The sequence below is a fragment of the Culex quinquefasciatus genome, chromosome 3 (genome assembly GCF_015732765.1).
Source record: "Culex quinquefasciatus strain JHB chromosome 3, VPISU_Cqui_1.0_pri_paternal, whole genome shotgun sequence".
In the NCBI taxonomy this organism is placed as follows: Eukaryota; Metazoa; Arthropoda; class Insecta; order Diptera; family Culicidae; genus Culex; species Culex quinquefasciatus.
Genome location: NC_051863.1, coordinates 54724055 through 54744548, shown reverse-complemented (window position 1 = coordinate 54744548; position 20494 = coordinate 54724055). Strand labels below are relative to the sequence as shown.

General features: G+C 35.6%; 1 protein-coding gene across 2 annotated transcripts in view; it reads right to left on the bottom strand.

Annotated features, from left to right (window-relative positions):
- LOC6052225 (protein obstructor-E) overlaps positions 1 to 12732 on the bottom strand; it is a 124074-nt gene extending 111342 nt beyond the window's left edge. The window contains exons 1-2 of one of the 2 annotated variants that reach the window (XM_038262525.1): positions 12581 to 12732; positions 5894 to 6005 (exon numbers count right to left, since the gene is read on the bottom strand). In XM_038262525.1, coding sequence (XP_038118453.1) covers positions 5894 to 5939 — 46 coding nt within the window. In that variant the 5' untranslated portion in view covers positions 5940 to 6005; positions 12581 to 12732. The remainder of the gene's footprint in view (positions 1 to 5893; positions 6006 to 12580) is intronic. The other variant, XM_038262526.1, reaches the window with a different exon arrangement.
- Positions 12733 to 20494: the final 7762 nt, after the last annotated feature.

The following is a 20494-nucleotide window of genomic DNA, read 5'->3' as shown; positions in this document are numbered from 1 at the left end:
AGTAGAGTTGACCATCTCCAATTATCTGCAGGACGACGTTTTGAGGAGTTTTCAAAAGGGTGCGAGGGTCTTTGGGGAGTACGTCAGGAATACGATCGTTTAAAATCCCGAGCAAGTCTTTCAGAGCGTCTTGCTTTATATTATGATTCAATGACCAATTTCTCAATTGATCTCGGAGCGTCTGGTTCTGTTCTTCGACGTTCTCAACATCCGCGCCGTCTTCTTCATCCGAACTGTAGGGGCCTTCATCTTTATCTTCTTCATGACAACAGTTGTCTTGAGGAAGAATCACGATTTCCGGTGAGTTACTCCGTAATCGCTTTGGACCTATGAAAATTATTTGTAAATGAGGTAAATTAAAATATTATATAACAAATTCAACACTTTAACTTACTCGTGCCAGAGCTTTCTGGGATTTGTAAATCGGCAGAAGGCTTGGAAACAAGCTGACAGTTTTCTTGAGCAGTAGCTCCACTTAATATTCTTTTTACACCTTTGGCAACTTTTCTCTTAAACGTGCCACCCTGCTGAATTTGGCTCCATTTTTCTGCGTCCATTCGGTCCGACATCTTGAAAAAACATGTTTTAAAACTAAATTCAATTGTATTTCAATAAGACTTTTAAAAAACTTACATGTTATTAAATGATCTTGATCAAGACAACTTCAAGATAAAGTGGTTCTATTTATTCTTAGTGTGGCTTTAATTTATCCTAAATAATTCTATGTAAAACTATTCAGAGCTTTTTCAAAACCAATCAAATGCATGACTTGAACAGTTCTTCAAGATGATACTAAGACTGGTTTAAAATTCATTCTCAAGCTTATGAATATTGCTTATCTCGAAAACGGTTTGAAGAGGATTTGAAGACTAATCGTTCAAATTCTCAATATAGTTTTATTAAAAACAGTTATAAAATAATTTGGCATTTCATAAAGCTATAATAAATTTTATCAAAACTAATTAGATTTGGCTATGTTACTTGGGATATATGTGAAAAACAGTAAAACATGAACTTTTCGGATGTTCCGGATTTCCGGAACCGGTAGGTCACCTGGCCCTGATATTAATATTTATGGTCAAAGTACAGGTAAATACCTGTCGAATGCAACCCGGAGCATCCTGATTGGTTGAAATTTGCCGGAGATACAGGTCGTCAAAGTTGGTGTCTCAAAAAAGGTCCTTTTTCGGTTGTAGCCGATTCCCGGTGGCCACAGTGACCAAATCCGGTTTTCCAGGTCGGTTTCGGAAAGGGGACGTTCTAAGCTTTCGTTTGTGACCAAAAGAACCGGAATCGGTCAAAAACTGGATTTTTGATGATTTTTTAAAGTTTGGGGTCGAAAAGGACCCCAATACCTTTAAAGTAACTTTTTTTATGGACGCTCCCCTAGGGGTCGTCCAAGGTTTGTTTGTTTTGTGAAATGTGTATTTATACTATAAATTTAATGTCAGAAAATTTCAAGGCTTTAGCATGTATATAGCAAAAGTTATGGCAAATTAAATTTTCAAAAAGGCCGAAAAGGACCCCAATACCGTAGGAAGGTTAAAATTTCACTCAATGGGTTTTTTTTTGGAATTGCAAAAAATGTTGTATGGAACTCGTTGCAAAACTTGATTTTTTCAGCACTCTTCGTATTCATCCAACTCAGTCAACCTCGTTGGATAAATGTACGACTCGTGCTGAAAAAATCCTCTTTTTGCATCTTGTTGCATAAACTACTATTATGCAACAATTTGCAAAAAGAAGATTTTTTCAGCACGTGTCGTACATTTATCAAACGAGGTTTACCGAATTGGATAATTACGACGAGAGCGGAAAAAATCAAGTTTTGCAACTAGGGAAAATTCTCGTATGTTTGGCAGGTTAAGCACTCGCTCCTAACTCCATCCAATTTGCTAATTTCGATCTGCCAATATTAGAGGCACGCTGGAATTAGATGCTGTTCCCCTAGTTGCTTCCAACATTTTTTTGCAATCCCGAAAACGCTATTTGAATGGAATTTTACGTCAATCATTCATGTATTACGTGAATTCACCGTTCAAATCAAAAACATATTGGAAAATGTAACTTTTCGATACTAGTGCTGCAACAGTACTCATTTCAATGCTGAAAAGTAGCACTTTTCAGCATTAGTATTGAAAGGTATTAATTTTCCATTCTGTTAATTTTGCTAGAGTAGGCCATTTCGTCGTTCGAGAATAGTGCGTCCATCCCGGGAATTCCGGGATTATCCCTAAACCGGTAATTCACGAATTCCGGGATTTTTTAAATATTTTGTCCCGGGAATTACCGAAATTGAAAAGAAAAACCATTTTTGATCTAGAAACTCAGATTTGGTTGTGGAAATAGATGATCAATTGAATACTTAGTAATCGACAGGAATTTTAAAGCATTAGCAAATTTGTATTCGGCATATATTAACATTTATTTGGCTTACAAGGGAAAATTACTAAAATTTTATTTTACTGATCCGCAAAATGTTTAGCGCTTTAAATTTTTTCCATTAAATTTTATTTATTTTTTAAATAATTACCGTAAACTGGGGTCAATCGGAACACATGGGGCGAATATTTTGATTTTTCTGGTTGGTTTCGGTTAGAACAACAAAATGTGTACCTCCATTTCCAAATGTGTAAGCTTTAAGTGCTCTAAAACTGCTGTCCCTATTCAGACTGAATTCCCGATTCGCTCCAGATTACGGTACGTTTAATGATGAATGAATCATCGGCATCTGGAGCAAACCAAGGCAATAGTAACGAATTAAGACAGCTGTTTAAACCAATATTTTTTGCCTTATGTTCTGATTTTTTTTTAATTAACAAAGCAACTAGTACACTGATTTTCAAAATACTTGCTCTAAAGTATCCTGTACCTATTCAGACTGCAGTCCCGATTTCCCCAAGTTGGCAGCGGTAGTGATTTAAAGATAATTTGTAAAATATGTTTTATATAAAACATGAAATTCTAAACTTTTCTAAAGTTCTACATTGGATGGTTTCACTTTATTTGTTATTATGTCTTGCTATTTTTTATAGTTTCAATGAATTTTCATAAGCTTTTTTAGTCATTTCATAAATTAAATAAAAAATTAATAACAATGGTAGATTATTAATAATTTATCACATTTTTAATCAAATTGGGTTAAACATTATGATTCATTAAAAATCCAAAGCACAACAAAGAACAAAAAACAACATTTTTTAATGTTTTTAAAACTAACTAAAAACTGCTGCTCTTGTTTAGATTGCAGTATAGATTATCACCAATTAACAGTATTGAGCTAATTCTATGATTTTATGCTTGAAAAACATAACAAATTTGATGAAAACGTAGATTTTATGACTGTTACAAAAATTTCCCGAAATCCCGGGAATTCAAAAAATATTTTTCTCGTTTCCCGGGAAATTCAAAACCCGAGAAAATTGGATGCCCTATTCGAGAATGACAGGAAAAAAAAGTTTTTTCACGACGGAATTGGAAAAAGGTACACCCAAAATTAAAGGCCAAGCGGATAGTCCTCCCGCAGAGAAACGTGAGGAAAATACTATTTGGCGAGAGTATAGACCTCTCGCACTTACAACAACAACAAATCGTGTTCATTCGTTCATTGAAACAGTTCATCCCATTGAGTGGCTTATATCGACAAATGACCGCCATGTTGTCACCGAACCTTGGTGGCCGAAACGGCAAAGGCGAGGCTCAAATTACCGAAGGTCTTAGGTTCGAGTCTCGATATCGACACTTTTTTTATGGGTGAACTTTTTGGAAAATGAACCCACGAGTAAAGTACTCTCAAAAATTTCGGGATTTATCCTCTCCGTCCGTTTACAGTACCATTTTACTACCGAACCATGCTGTTTATCCTCTCGTATGGCGATGCCCAGTTCTGGGTGTACAAATATTTTAGCAAAATTGATGTCACCCCCTCTTTCAAACATCTTTTTTTAACTTTGGACTTTGATTCCAATAAAATTGGAACTGCAATCAACCGATTTATTTCATGCGATATATCATTTGGGCTCATTCTCAAATATTTTAAACATTTGACCATTTTTGCAGGAAAGTAATTTTAACTGAAGTAAAACCACTTTACATTTATATTTCAGGGATAAACGTTCTAAATCGTTTTCTCTGAAAAAAACTAAACCCTTAAAACCTTTCAAAGGATAAATTAAAGGCTTCTCTAATCGGCCGAAAAAGAAGCAGTTTTTAGATTAATACAATTGTTTTGCAGAGTTGCTCAAATTTGGCACCATATCCCATGTTTCAAAGCAAAAGCTTGCTTAATAATATGTCATTGCAATAGTTGAATTAACATGAGAATCTATCCTAAAAAGTGTGTCATCAACTCGTCGCCGTCGTGCTTGACCTTTCACAGATCTCCAAATTTCGATTTCAATCCTAAGATATTCAACGAAAACCGAAAAACTCCGTGCATTTTTGTCACTGTTCATATGAAAGAAGTTTCAATCTGGTCGTGCTGTTTTGACACCGCCTGAAAATTGATGTAAGTGCGACAATTGGCCAAAGGGATTTCAGGTCAGAACGCGTTTGACACAGAAACGAGCTCGACTACCGTAAACATTTTTAATTTTATTTCGAGACTCCAGCAACCAAATTCAATCAAACTTCGGGGCAATGCACGGAATGGTCAACCAAACAAAAAGTGTTTGTTATTGTTTACATCGCGTGCTCTCATTTTTGTTTATTCAAGGTCAAACGATAAAACGCGTTTTTCTCGGAACGTCAAAAAGCGACGTATGACAAGATAGCACAACAGAGTCAAGTTATGAAGTTTTGACCAGAGAAAGTAGATTTGTTTTTTTTTTAATAGAACAGAGATTAAAAAAACGTCTTTGCTAGTTCATGTGGATTGAACCTTTCCACAGCCCACTCGAAGCATCTTCGTAACGCACCCGGTTCGCGATAGTAATTTATGCTCCACTTGAGATTCCTCGCGCCAAAACTCTTCTTTTCAAAGAAGTCGAACATCCAGGAAAAAGCAGACAGGAAACCCCACGAAGCTTTCTCACTAGAGCTTCTGGAACGATTAAAAGCGGTGTGGTGGTTTCCTATAATGTATGTAAGTCTGTGTGTGTGTGCGTGTACGTGTGTCAGTGTGGCCAAACATTCTGGTAAATCGTGCCCTTACCGACCGACATTTCACTACGCTGGCTGACTGGTGTGAAAATGGCTTTCGGGCGCGCGAGCTGGGGAAGGGATGTTGAACAAGTCAAGTGCTGGCTGGAACATTTTGAGGTTAGGTTGAACGGTGGTGGTGGTGGCGATGATGTTCTGTCTTGAACCATCAGTCGGAGGGGTTGGAGGGCATGTACGGGGGCGGTCGCCACAAGTCTGAGCGATGTGATTTTGAGTGAGGAGATTAGCTCAAGTGTTGGATTCATTGGTGAGTAAAGTTAGAGAAGGGATGTGGTACTTGAATTCTTGATATTTGAACGTACTGCTGGGCTGGAGATTTTTCCGACTCTTGTATTATAATTAACGACAACTCCAGATTTAATGTTATAAGATTTTTTCGTAATGTAACTAAACTTTTAAAGTTTATACGAAATACTCAAAAAAGATAAAACTGCAGTACTAATTAAATTAAAAATAACTCTTACTAAAAAATACCCAAACATGAAACCTTCACTCCATGCAAATTATGTCAAAACATAACTCCTTACATAACAAGCTCACTGGAAAGCTGCTTAGGCTGATTTCGAAGCTTTTCAAACTCGTTCACTTTGCCGATGGAAATCCAGTTTTCCAGCTGATGCTTTCCCTTCACCATCAGAGAGAAAGACAGGGTGCACCCTTAGTCGTTTTCCTCGAATCACAGCGAAAGATCGCAGATAAAAAATGAGAAAAAAAACAATTTCCTTTTACTTACCGATCAATAGCGATACTAAAACGATTACTGTTGTTTTCACCGCCATTTTATGTTTTCCTTGCTGCTGGCGTTGCTGCTGCTGCGACTGCAGAAAAGGTGATGTTTTTATTCCCTGCAAACCACGGAGGATTTTTTTTACATGTTTTGTGAAAAAGGATGATGGGAAAGAAAAGAAAGATGCGCTGCGCTGGCTGGATGGTCTGGCTGGCGTGCAGTTGCTGTTGTTCGTGAGGGTGCTTTATTTTTATGTTTATGCTCTTGGTGGGATTCTCCTCCTTTGTATTGGAGAAGGGGTTGTTAGTTGTGTCACCTTAGAAAGGTACCATCTAAGTTGTTGAGTTTTTATATTTGTATCGTGAAAGTTAATTTTTTTTATTTTATTTTAATTTGAGTTTATGACAACTGACTTTTAACTATTGTTGTTTTCTTGCAAGTGTCCCCAAAAACAACATTTTTTTACTTAATTGCTCACAAAAAAATCCAGTCACTTTGTCTCTTGTTTTAAACGTATCAGAACTTCAATTGAAATTTTCCATTGTCTAAACCATTAAACGCAACAATTTGCATCTTTTTTTATTAACGATTTTTCAGTGAAATGTTTGTTTCCCTGCTTTTTTGCGTCTGGTTGGGTTAAATATTTTCAAAACAGAATGGTATAGAAACCGAAAAACATTTGTAATAATACAATTATTTTTGATAAACAAATTTACAAAAGCTCTAAAGTTTTAACAAAGCGTTTAAAGAAAAATATAAAGTTAATTAATCAAAATCATTGCTTACGAAAAGTTATCACAAGCATAAGAAATTGTGTTTTTTGAAATTAAATTTTGTTGAATTTGTACTTCTCAAAATCGTAGCCAAAAACTTCTTTGGGGGCGAGTTAAAGCTAATATAAACCATATAGTACCCGAAAGGTTTACTTAAAATATAGGAAATGTAAGTAAAAACACAGCTAAAGTTGATTTTTAAAAACATTGGCAAAGTCACATAAAACAAGTAAAACTTCCAACCCATAAATTTTCTAAAATTTTAAGAGTTCTTCTTTCCAATGCATTTCAATGATCAAAAATTGGTTGAAAATAGTAGTTTATGCAACAAGTTGCAAAAAGAGGATTTTTTCAGCACGAGTCGTACATTTATCCAACGAGGTTCACCGAGTTGGATAAACACGAAGAGTGCTGAAAAAAACAAGTTTTGCAACGAGTTCCATACAACATTTTTTGCAATTCCAAAAAACACACACTGAGTGAAATTTTATGTCAAATTTTCATGTATTTTGTCAATAAATCGTTTAAATCAAAAAAAAATGTTGAAAAGTGTTACTTTTCAAAACAAGTGCTGAAAAGTTCAACTTTTCAGCACCCATTTGAGTGCTGAAAAGTAGAACTTTTCAGCATTTATTTTGAAAAGTGTTGCTATTCGATTCTGTTATTTTTGGTATAGAAAAGTAGGCTATTTCGTCGTTCAAGAATGACAGGAAAAGTAAGTAGTTTCACGACGGAATTGCAAAAATGGATGTTTGGTGATTTTTTAAATCGAAGCCCGTCTCAAGGCGGAGTTTGGTTGTAGAGTGTTAATCATAAATGAATCATCAAAGCCAAGAGATTTTTCAAGATGAAAATTTCCAGTTATCAAGGAGACCATCAAATCAAATCAACAAATTTTGTGGAAATTTCAAGGGGCAAAGCAAAATAACTAAAATATTCCATAAAAGAGCTTGTTTTTAAGATTATTTAATCATAAATAAACCGAGTATGAATCTTCCAAAATTCTAAATGTGGATATAGCATAAAAGCGGCAATTTTAATTGACATCGCTAAATTAACAAAGTACACTTTGCAAAATCTATTGTACTCATTTTAATTGCAATGCCAATTTGTATTTTTAGCATACTTGTTCCTCACCTCTCTACTTTTGTATAAAATTTGAAGGTGGTAGCATTAATCACTTATTAAATGATGTAACTATTTTATTTCAAGGTTTGTCTTCCAAATATTCAAGTTTGAATTCTTGATAAAAAGTAAGTATTAAATTTTCATTTAAAAATCATATTCACACTTAATACCTTTGTGGATATATTTGTTTTATTTGTTATTATTCTGCATTAATTTCTGAACATCTTTGAATTTCACGGAAATTGTGGAATTTCTCGAATTTCATGCTGTCCGCGAAATCAAAAAAAAAAATAACTAACCCTAGGTATAATGTCAAATGACCAATTCTCTATGTCTTCGTAAATCGACTTTTCATTATTTTTTTAATGAAACTTAGGTCCACATAAGTCATTTTGCTACATTTGTTTCTCAAAACAAGTCTCCATATTTGGGTGCTGTCAATGGGAAAGAAAAGCCTTTAATAGAATTAAAATTATAAGATTTTTTTTAAGTGCCTAGCCATTCGACCCGCGATGATATTCTGGAAACTATTGATACGATTTTTTTTTTCAATTATGACTTGCATTACAAAAGGACTTGATTCAAATTCACAAAAACGTTTTCTGCTTCTGGAGCAGGGGGCCATTTTTTCTGGGAATCATAATGAAGACATGAAGGACTAAGGAATCGATGGACAAAGTTACGTCAAAATAAAAAAAAATACAAAAATTAAAAACAGATTATTTTTTATAAAATAAAACTATGCCAAAAAGTTTTGTTAGGAAAATCCAGTAAAAATAGTTTGATTCGTGAATTTTTTTGTTCAAAATCTAGCGAAAACATTTCTACGAAAATCTATCCCCTTCACCCTAATACCCTTTCTAAAGGGTCTGAGCTCACCACCATTGTTCCCGGTGGACACGTTGCACCAGCACGACATTTCGCTCAGCGTCATCTCACGGAAAAAATAAATAAATTTTATCTCTTTATTGCATTGTATTATTTCCGATCCCGCAATAAACACGCTCTTCCCAGTCGACGTCTCTTTCACTTCCGTTTTCGAAAGAAGAAGCTTCGATGCCGCGATAAATGTGCAACAGCGGCAGCAGTCGACGACCCTTTCGCCGGCACTTTCAATTACAAATTCGACCAATTTCCGGCCACCCTTCACGGTTACCGCATCAAGCACAAACAATCGACGTTCCGTCACGGCAGTGTGGCCCCAAAAAATCGCACCCGCCCCGCGGCAATCACGTCCGTTTGCGACCGTCAGAATGGCATAACGGCGTGTGACGTTCGGTTGGTGCGACATGCGTCATTTTGGGGATGTTGTGCTATCTTGGCACATTACGATTTCTCGTTGATTTTTTTTTTCTTTTTTTTTTGGTCGCACGTAATACAGCAATAGAGTTTCAATGAAAATAGATCAATATCAAATGACATTTTGACACACGTCATACATTTTTATTTTAACTGATGGCACTTTCAGCTCAAAACGTCAAAATATCCTGAGACCAGAAAGCTCACCCACGACAATTTGTGACCGTTTTAAAAATGTTTAAAATTCCCACCGCATGCAGCTTAACTTTGTTCTTTGCGTTCTGAGTCAGTACTGAAACGAGCCAAGAATTCAACGAAAACAAAATCGTGGAAACTTAAGCTCGGAAATTGCAAGCTTCTAGAAGTCGGTAGACATGGTGATGGTAATGGTGCCCAGTTGTGGGTGGTGCACCGACCAACCGACCGATGTTTATGTTTGCTTTTTGTGTGGCAGCAATGTTTCTTTATTTTTTTTCGTTCTATACGTTTTTCTCGTCAAGTTGATAGTGTAAGCTGATTAACTTGCTGAGAGTGGTTGAATGGGAAAAGCATCATGCTCAAATCTGACCCTTTGCACTTTGGCGCAAACAAAGAGAGGTGCTCATGGCAACAAGGAAATAATCTTGGGAAAACAAATTTTCGTTTGTTAGTTTTATCAAGTTTATCAAATTTAAAATTATAATGTATAATTTTTTGTTTCTTCATCTTTGATTGTTTGAATTTTAACTATGAGATGTCCAACCTTGATTGTTTCTTAGTGGAGTTTATAAAAAAAATGTCCTCTTCTTTTTTTAATGATCAATCACTAATAACTTCCAGACTTTTTTAATTTGGTCTTATAAAAATATGAAAAACAATAGCTTATAGGACCTTTTCAAAGAAAACTCTAGAATTTGTGCCTTCCTCACTCCTTACTGAAAGATTCTCATAGACCTTTACAATTCAAGACTCGTTGAAAAGGTCTTCTGATTACCTAACCAACGATAGGTCAGATGATGGATCCAGACATAGTTTTCATGTATATAAGTGAGATCCAGCTTCAAAAATGTATATAAATATCACTAAAGTGGTCAAAACTTGAGACAGGGTTGCCAGCTATGCAATGTTCAGGATTCATTGGAAAGGTCATTTAGCTACACATCCAACGATGGGTTGGGTTACGAGTTCTTACATTAAGTAACCCCTTAAAGTATTCTCAAAAAGAGTTGTTTTTGACAATCGTTTGTAAGTTTTAGTCTTTTTTAGAACTTCGACACTTCTATTTTAAAATATATTGTTTCTCCAGTTTTTATTTTTCAAATCACTTTGTCTTCAAAGCAGGCGATGTTTTCTTAAACACACATTAAAAAATAATAATTTTGAAAGGTTGACAAATTTTGTGGTAGTGTGACATTTTTCCTCAAATTAGTAGAGTATGTGCAGTTACACATAAAATGATGTTATTTAACATATTTTTACTTCACATTCAATTCGACACAAAATCTGTCAACATTTTTACTGTGTTGTAAATCAATAAAAACAATATAAATTGGCTAAACTAACTCAATTTGAACCGGAAAATGCTGCTAATCTACCGAAAACCTCGTGAAAGGGTTCATTTTGATCCATTTGTCATAAAATATTTTTTTCAATCTAGCTGAATCTAGTCTAAAATATTCCGCAGGTTTCTCATCCAAAAAAGTATTTATCTTAAGGCAAAAAAATCCTAGCAAATCGAATCGTAATAGTCTGATCTACCGGAGACCTTGGAAAACGTTCCATTTTGCTCATTTTTTTAATTTAATTAGGCTGGTATAAATTTTTTTAAAGGTTTTGTCCCTCGGCTCAGGTTAAGATCGATGTTGGGCAGTAAACAAAATCAAATTTCAAGTCTGATTTTCATATTTTTGAAGCAAAATCATCATATTTTTTCCAAAACTTGTACGCTTTTTACCGATTTAAGGTACCAAAATTCAAAAATTATTAAAATGTTTAAACAATATTTTTTTATTTCAAATGCATAAATAATCGTTAAACAATCTATTCGGTTTTTTACAATTTATTTTTAGAAAAAAATTCTAGAAAATTTCAGTTTTAATAAATATTTGTATTTCAGGGGGCAAGTTTTTTAAAGGAAATTTCGAAGAAGGGGGGGGGGGGGCAAAAGTTTGAAATGAAATTTGCAACTGGATTGAGTTGTAAAATTTGAGTTTCATAGAAATATCGAACAAAATAGACCATTTTCCTAGGTATCCAACACCAACCAATTTGTCAGATTTTTTACGTTCAGAGAACTATTTTCTGGTTTAAAAAAAATTGCGAACTCTTTCAATAATTATAAATTGCGAACTCTTTCAATAATTATTATTCCAAACGTTCATTTTTGCATTTAAATCGAAATGAGCAGTTTTTGGGATTACAGCCCAGATGTTCATAGATTAATTGATTTTTGGATTTTTTTTTCTGACAGTACCATAACGGTGGAAATGTTCATTTTGTGTTACTTTTTGCTTCAAAATTTTGATTTAAATTTGATATTTTGTTTACTAAAAATGAATTAAAATATGATTTAAAAACAATTAAAAGCTTAATTTATTTATAAACTTTCCAAATATCCAAATGCGTCCTCAAAATCTGTTTCAATATTCTCCAAATTGCATTTTCCATGGATAACACTTTTCTCCATAAAATCTTCCCCCGACGTGCCAAACCAAAGTTCGCCCGCAGCATCCACTAAACCACAGCGCACTTTTCAACCCCGCGTTTGAACCATTTTTTCCGCTTCTTTCTCGCTGCTCCGGTTACCGAGGGCAACCATCACAGCAGCCGCAGCAGCAGCTTTAATGTCAGTGATCATTAGAAAGTCCCCCCCACAAACAAGCACAGCACAGCTCAAACACCAAACCAGCAGCAACAACAACAACACCAGAGGAGCAAACTGCAAAAGCACAAAACACGACACAAAAAAAGTTCGCCTCTGAGCCAATAATGGTGCTTTTTTTTCGTTCTCTTCAATCCACTTTTTGATGTCCCACGGAGGTCTTGGCAACCCCGAACAAGCAGCACGACACGAACGCGACCCTCCCTGGAAAGCTTTTTTCTTCGAATCGTGAGTTTTTCCTTGGGGGGAGGTTAGCTTCAACTTTGCGGCGAACACTGGACCCAATTATTGTAGAAAACACACACACAAACTCGTTTGAGGGTACACAAACATCCACAAAATCTTTTTTTTTTTTTTTTTCTTGATAACTATTATGAACCACTTTTATACGGTCTCTAGTGAGACGTCTTCGACGACCCTTCGTCATGCAAAAAAAGTCAGACCACGAACCCTTAATCCTTTGTGAGTCTGGACTTTACTCGATCCGTTATTTCTTTAGCTTCTTGGCAAACCCTCCTGGAACCAACCCCAAATCAACTCTTCCTCATAGAAAATTTCTTGAAAAAAAAAATCCCGCCAAACCCCACTGTTTTTCAACTGAACAATCGATCGCCGATCACCAAAAACACTCACGGGAAAGATCACACGGGAGACTGGAACGCTGATAGAAGACGAACCCGACGAACGAAAGAAAAAAAACTCGCACTCGCGAAACCGATCTTCGCTTGGAGCAAACACCACAGAATGGGAGATGTTGGTCTGGCAAAGTGCAGGCACCGACTGATGGATCGAGCGAAAGAGAGACAAGTTTTTGCCTCGGCCGGAGAACCGTCTGGTAGGTTTGCACCTCTGGGACCTCGGATCGAGATCGTGTCTTCGGCGCGCGGGGGCCTTGCACCGAGGCACGATCGCGGGATAGGGTCCGAGAGGTGGCACAGTGGTTGAGTCGAATGGAATTTAAATTTACTAATGATGAAATGATAAGAAAAATAGCCAATAAATTACATTCAAAATTAAAAAAAGCAATCAATTTTCTTTCCATAAGTTATATTCAACAATCGATATTCTTTGAAATTTTGTAAAATGTTAAATCTCTTCAAAGACTTTTATATAAAGGAAACATACATTCAGATTTGTTCTCAATTAGGGGAGAGTGGGGAAACTTGATCCCAAGCCTGTATCTTTTTTTGCAGAACACAAACGTACAGGTTTTATGTAAAATTGCTGTAAACATTTTGCTTAAGATTTCTTTAAAATGTTGAAAGGGGGATCAAGTTACCCCTAACATTTTTAGAATTCCGGTTAAATTTTTTTTTAGCAAATGGCATTACTCGAAAACTTCATCTGACCAAGTATTCTTATCAGCCAAACATAGTTGAATCTTTAAACTTTCAACTCATGCAAAAATGTCATAGTTTTGTGATAAATTGAGGGAGCTATGTGATACAAGTATTCAGCAAGAAATACTCACACTTTTAAATGCACATTTTTAAATCACTCATCATTTTCCCAAAATCAAGTTTTTTTTTGTTTTGAAAAATTACAAGAATTAGGACACGAAATTTGCATAATTTGCCCTACAGTTCAGGAGGGCAATGTCTCTTTGCCGAGCTTTTGCTAAAATGTCGTGCTTGAGGGAGAAAAGAGAAAAAATTAAAAAAAAATCATATTTAATACAAAATTTAAAAATATACAAAAAGTATCACAAATATCTTGTGATACAACATGTCACAAGATAGCAGCACTCAAGCGATGCTAAATGTATCCAAAATTTATAAATTATAAAAAGCTTGAAAGTGCCTCAACAATTAACATCGTTCACAGTCGGTAAAAAAGTATGAATTTTATTTATTTGGTGTTTTTTCCCTAATTTTTTGGGAGAATTTTTAAGAAAAAATAACTAATGAAATTTTGCATTAGCCAAACAATTAATATGTATTTATGATCGACCAAATTTCTTAATTTTCAGGTTTAAAATTGACAAACATAATGATTGACATTTTTTCTGATTTATTAATTGCCGACATTTCCTATTTTTTGTTTCAGACCAAGAAACAGAGTATGGAGTTTCAAACCAAGAAACAGAGTATGGAGTTTCAAACCAAGAAACAGAGTATGGAGATTCTAGAGTTTGATTTTTTAAGGTAGTTTTCAAAGTTTCTTAGACAAATTTATAAGTAGTTCAGACACCAGTAGAAAAAAATATTTTCATATTTGAGCAACCATGAGCATTTAAAAAAACTAGCATTGCAAATTTTCTCAAAAATCAAAGTCTTGGTAAATTTTCATCGAAAACGGTACATTTAAAAAAAATTCTGTTAAGATTTTTTTTATTTGAAATTCGATATTGCAACTAAAACTGAAGTGAATTTTAAATTGGTAGTTTTCCAACCTTTTGGCCCTGCAGGCCAGACTTGATTTTTCTGAAGCAGTGGCGGGCCGGAATTAATATTTGATAGAAGTTGAAAAAGTAAACACATTTTTTTCAATTTTCTTATGATTGAGTTTTTTAAGCAAACACATAAAAGAACTAATGTTGCAAATATGATTCATATATCTTGATTTTAAAAATGAAAAAAAAACATTCAAAATTTTTTTTATTTGACTTATTTTAATTTTTGCTTGTTTAAAATTGTATCGATATTGTTTTTGACGATTGCAATTTAATACCTTGGTTTATTTTTTTTATAAAAAAAAAAAACATTCAAATTTCAATAATCGTTGCAAGTATTTGTTACATTTTTCAATATTTTAAAAATATTTTCAGCGATTTTCAGTATGAATAATTTGATTTTTAAGATTTAAAAAAAACTTTATAACTAAAAAGTTGTTTTGGAAAATACATTAGTTTTGATTAACTTATTTATTAAAAAAAAGAAAATAAAAAAAATCAAATTGAAGTAAAAACAGTCAAAACTGAAAGAAATAACATTTAGTCTTTTTGTAAATTTCAAGATGACAATCGAAGTTTTTTCATAAATTTAACAATTTTTAGAAATGGATATTTTTGTTTTCCTGCACATTTTTTTCAGTTTAATAATATCAATATAAAAATTATATAAGAATTAAATTCAAACATGAAGAATGTTCTTTTAATATGATGAAATTTGATCTCAAGCTTTTTTTTAAATTCAGACAATAATTTAATTTATTTAATACTTTATGAACAGCCTTAAGGGCCGATCATAGAAATATTTTAGAAAGCCGTCGCGGGCCGGATGAAATGGCTTCACGGGTCGGATCCGGCCCGCGGGCCGGACGTTGGGCAGGCCTGATTTAACCCTTTACAACCCAATCCCGCCACGGGCTTTGATTTTAAAAAAATCGCCAAAAATCCAGTTTTAAACCAATTTTTGATCTTTAAAAAGCATTGGAAAGAAGAACTCTTAAAATTTTACAAAACTTATGGGTTGGAAGCTCAACTTGTTTTATGTGACTTTGCCAATGTTTTTAAAAATGTAAATTTTTAGGGGTCAAGTTTGGCTGTGTTTTGTTTACTAACATTTCCTATATTTTAAGTAAATAGAAGTATGCAGAAAATTTTCTAGTGTTCCAGACTATGCCTCTACGCATTTTGTCTACAATTTAAAGGATAATGGTGCCATTTTATAGCAGAAATGTGAAAACGAGCAAAAAAAATTAAAAGTGACTGTAAAAACATGAAAAAATACATCTGCAAAATGTAATGGGTGGAATGGGAAGAATAGGCCAAATACAAACATAAATTAACCAAGATAAATGCAAATTACAATACTAAAACTGAAACAAGAAAAACATAAAACAAGAGAAGTAAAGTTTTTCGTAGAACAAAAGTTGCTCAAAATAACCTCCTGAACACGGGAAAAATAATAAAAAAATGGCGAGGGTTAATGGCTTTTTGTAAAAGTCTGCTTTGTAACGTCGCGAAATGTTCAGCGGCTGCAAAAAAAATGCTTAACTTTTTTTACAATAACAAATGATGACATTCGATTCAGTAGTCAATTTTACGTTAAAAATCATAAAGCAAGTCTAGTTTATGTTGATTAACAGATCAGAAACAGTCTAAAAAATATTGAAGGAACAAAATTCTCCACCGATGTAAGGTCACGCAATATCTTCGGTCGTAGAACAGCAACCGAAACTTCAAATCATTAGCCAAATTTTGTTTTTCATGGAATACGTACTTTCAGAATCTTTAAAAATATTAAGGTGGCCGAAATTTTGAAGAATTTTTCACCTACTGTGCTCATTGCAGATTCCAAGATCCCAGCCTCTGCGGCGACCACGAGCCGGTTCAACCTTCTCTTGGGGCACGATCTTTTTTTTTCTCTTTCGCGTGCTCGCAAGATCTTGTTTAGAGTTTATTTTTACCAAACCCAGCAGTATTTGGCTCGGGTGCTTGTACTCCACTTCGGTTATGTGCATTTTATAATGGGAATCGCTTCAGCTGCATAACCAAACTGTCTCGGTTTGAAATACAAATTCTTGCTGTATGTCATCATATTTCTATACATTTTGAGTGATATCATTTATACATGTTTAATAATAAATTAATAGACTTCAATTTGTAGGTGACGAACCCGATCAACATAGATCAAAAAGATCCTCAACTGTCAATCAATTAAACACTCAAGTGGGACCAGTCAGTAAAGGGTGAAGCAAAATATGGCTCCGCAAGTACTCTTACGACAACTCAACATCGCTCACAAGAGTATCCCAAGGAGATCACTTGGCGATGCAAACTATTTGATCTCGTTTAGGTTCACGTCACCCGGGTCAAACGAGATGAATGTCGCGTCGCGACATTTGGCTCTAGTCGCGTGTGAGAAATATTTTAGCAATTTTATAATTTGTTCGCTGTAAGTTTTACAATTGAATGAACGGGTGGCTGGTCGGTTATGAAACTGTCGTCAACGTGCGATGAAGTAATTATTATTGGGATCGAACTGTGCAATATCTGTGGGCTGCTGCTGCTGCTGCTGTGAACAATTGAGCAACAAATTAGAGCACCATGTAGCGTGATTAGCGATGCTTTAATTACTTTGGCAAATAGTTTCAAACGGTGATTGATTGTTACACGTATTATATAATTGGCATCATAATCGCTGGTGCTTGAGTAATAAGGTCTTATACGCAAATGAAAGGTGATAAGTTGGCCTGGAGGATCGAAGCAATCTGTGCCCGTGGTCGGACGCGTTTTTGATTGCTGTCATTTTTTTTACCTTTTTAATTGTCTTCAAAAGTGAAAAGTTTCGCAAAATCCGGAAATCTCGTTCCTATTTCCGTTTCAAGACATTGATGGAAGTGACAATTTTGTGAAATTTTTGAAATACGTCTTCCACGACTCGGAAAAGTTGCTCCACCGGAAGGAGATGTCAGCAGCAATAAGATAGGAGCTTGTTAACCTCACGAAGTGGCCATAAGCTTAAGCGTTCCTGTGGTTCCACGTCTTTCAAGAATTGTCGAAGCAGATGTGGGTGGCGTTCATCATCCAGCCACTTTAAAGTTTTGGGTCGCTTGCAGTCATTCGTGCAGTACCAAGACTGCTGCCGGAGGTTCTGCTGATCAAGGCAGGAATTCAAGATTTGTGAAGTTTCAAGTGTCATGTTGCGAGGCGATCGAAATTGAGCTGTATCCAAGATTCTTCGTATTTGGTGAGAGCTTTCCATTTTTATTTCCAATTGACACAAACATTCACTCTAACATCCATACACTTCAGTAAAGACAAACCACGCCAATATTACTATATACGCGGTAGGGTGTTCCTTTGGTCGTTCGCTGTGAGTTGTGGATTGCCTGCTTCTCTAATGAAGGTTCGACTAGGGGGGGCATGCTTATTAATTTCTCGTCGCTCCATACCCTCAGTGACGTGATGGGAGCAAGGGCGTCTATACAAAGTGTCCCTACACCCGCTACAAATTTCCGGTGCTTGGGGAGGGGGAAAGGGGTTTCTTTTTATTCTTTGCGCCGGTATTTGTGGCACTAAAATTCGTGCAAAAAAACTTATGCACGTGGGTGTACAGATTACGGAGTAAAAGATGATCGAATTGTTCACCTAGCGCTCACATGTGTTCCAGGACCAAGTTGCCTGCGGGTATGGGGATCATACATACATACATACATACATAATCGCTGGTGCTTGAGTAATAATGATTTTCAATGGGAGATCAATGCAATTATGCAAACGAGCAATAAAAAAAGTACAATTACACATTTGTACATTCGAAAATGTGGGATTCTCATAAAAACATAGTTCTGCAACCAATAATGACTAAGCTGAAATATTATTTCAATTTAGTTCAACAACTCTTCACATTGCATAGTGTTTTCCCTCCTATGTTTTCCCAACAATACTACTGTTGTGTACCCCATCATCAAGTTCCCACCCAGTAGAAACACTTGTGATGTGCTCTCACAGATGAGCATGAAAAACATCCGTTCGAACTATGTAGTACAGTGCACCAGTCCGAAGGTAAAAAGTCAAAAATCCATTAACCTTTTGCACTTTACCCAAGGTGGTACAACCGATTACAAAGTGTACCGAAAATTGCACCACCAACACCGCTGGCTGGAGAGTTCAATTAAGGCAAAGCTTTTTGCGCGTAAGCTTTGAAGGTTTCCAAAAGTAAACTTTCCACTTTTACTAATGCCTCTTGCATTGAACTCCGCTGGATGATGGTAGTTAAATGCCAAACCAAATGCTCTCCAGTCCAAAGATCGCTAATCGAATTTGAATCATACGGTTTACCTTTCCCCTTGATTAAATTAAACCCACCGAAATCAGGTGCACGCATCAGCTCCGAGCTGAGCTCTTCTCTAACAATAATTGATGGTAATGGCTGATGATGTGTCGAGAGGAGCCTGCTGCTGCAACGGTTTCAAAGAGCTACCTACACCTAAAAGCCGGCTGACGCGTCTGCACTTGCACAATCTCGCGGTTAATCTCCCGTAAATAAATTATTTAATAATGAACTTTTAAACGCGCGCGCACTCGCGCGTCGTCGAGCCAAGAAGACGACGGTGACGATGTGGCGCGTATTACGTGCAAGAAGACGCTGCTGCTGCTGTGCTGCTGTGAAACCGAAAGTGAGTGGATGTGCAATCTTTAGTTTGTTGTACCTTGCCTTTTTGAGGTGAACTTTGCAAAACATCTCTCTTGCTCGTGAACGAGTTCGTCGCGAGGGGTACCTCAGTCCTCGGCAACTTACATGCCTCGGCGAGATCACCGAGTGGTGTGCAGTGTGGTATGGATCGAACCGACCGACCGGGAATGCAGGTTTCGTGCTGAGAGGACTTTATAGGGAGATTCGTACCTGAGGAACGGTTGCATAATCGATTTCACCTTAACTGTCAGGTACAACTTCTAGGATATGTTGAATAGTTGATCATTGGAGTGATTTGTTTAGGATAAAAACAACCCTCATAAAAAAATCCTTTTTGTAAACGGTTCTGTACGGAAGACATCTCAACCTACCTCTGCTGAAAATTTAATATGATTTGAATCGACCAATTTCATCAACATTTGACCAGTAGGTACTGTATACTAGCATGTCCCATTTTGCAGTCATGTCGTAGAATTCGAGGTGTTCACTCCTTAAATGCTGAAACAGTGTTTTCTTAGATAAGAAAAAATAATAAAATACTTTACCACACTCCCTTTTCAATTTACTGAAAAACGCATTTTCTGAACAAATCGATTGAAATCAATACACAACATGATAAAATAAGGCTTATTTTGTCATTAAATATTAGGGTTTTGTCCAAAAATCGAGAGGCACTATCAATTTTGACCAAAAGTTTTAAGTTTCTAGCTTCTACAAGTCAAACAAATCGAATTTATGCGAACCTTATTTTAAAAGTGCTAATTTACTTTGAGGTAGCCCATTTTTTCCTATATGACATTTTGACATTTTGACATTTTGACATTTTGACATTTTGACATTTTGACATTTTGACATTTTGACATTTTGACATTTTGACATTTTGACATTTTGACATTTTGACATTTTGACATTTTGACATTTTGACATTTTGACATTTTGACATTTTGACATTTTGACATTTTGACATTTTGACATTTTGACATTTTGACATTTTGACATTTTGACATTTTGACATTTTGACATTTTGACATTTTGACATTTTGACATTTTGACATTTTGACATTTTGACATTTTGACATCTTGTTTAACAATTAAAGGAAACAGTAAGTTTTTCAATTGTTCAATCTATTTGAGTCATGTCACTCCTGCACCTCACTGCTAAGTGAATTTGTGCTGATCGGCGATACAAATTAAGCACGCATACTTGTGCACAGAACTGACGTGTGAGATACTGCCCTTCGAGTGTTTACGTTCTTGTCAATGAAATTTAAACATTTCGACAATTTCCTGTGATGGTGTGCGTAAATCTTTGAGACCATTCAAATCGGGAGGGATTTCCACGCGTTTTCAGCGTTGTCTCACACAACTAAAATTGAGAGGGCCACCCTCACGGATTTCTCGTTTGCGTGTAGTAGAATCAACAATCATCCTCCAATCAATCGCTTCATGAGCCACAGATGAAAAG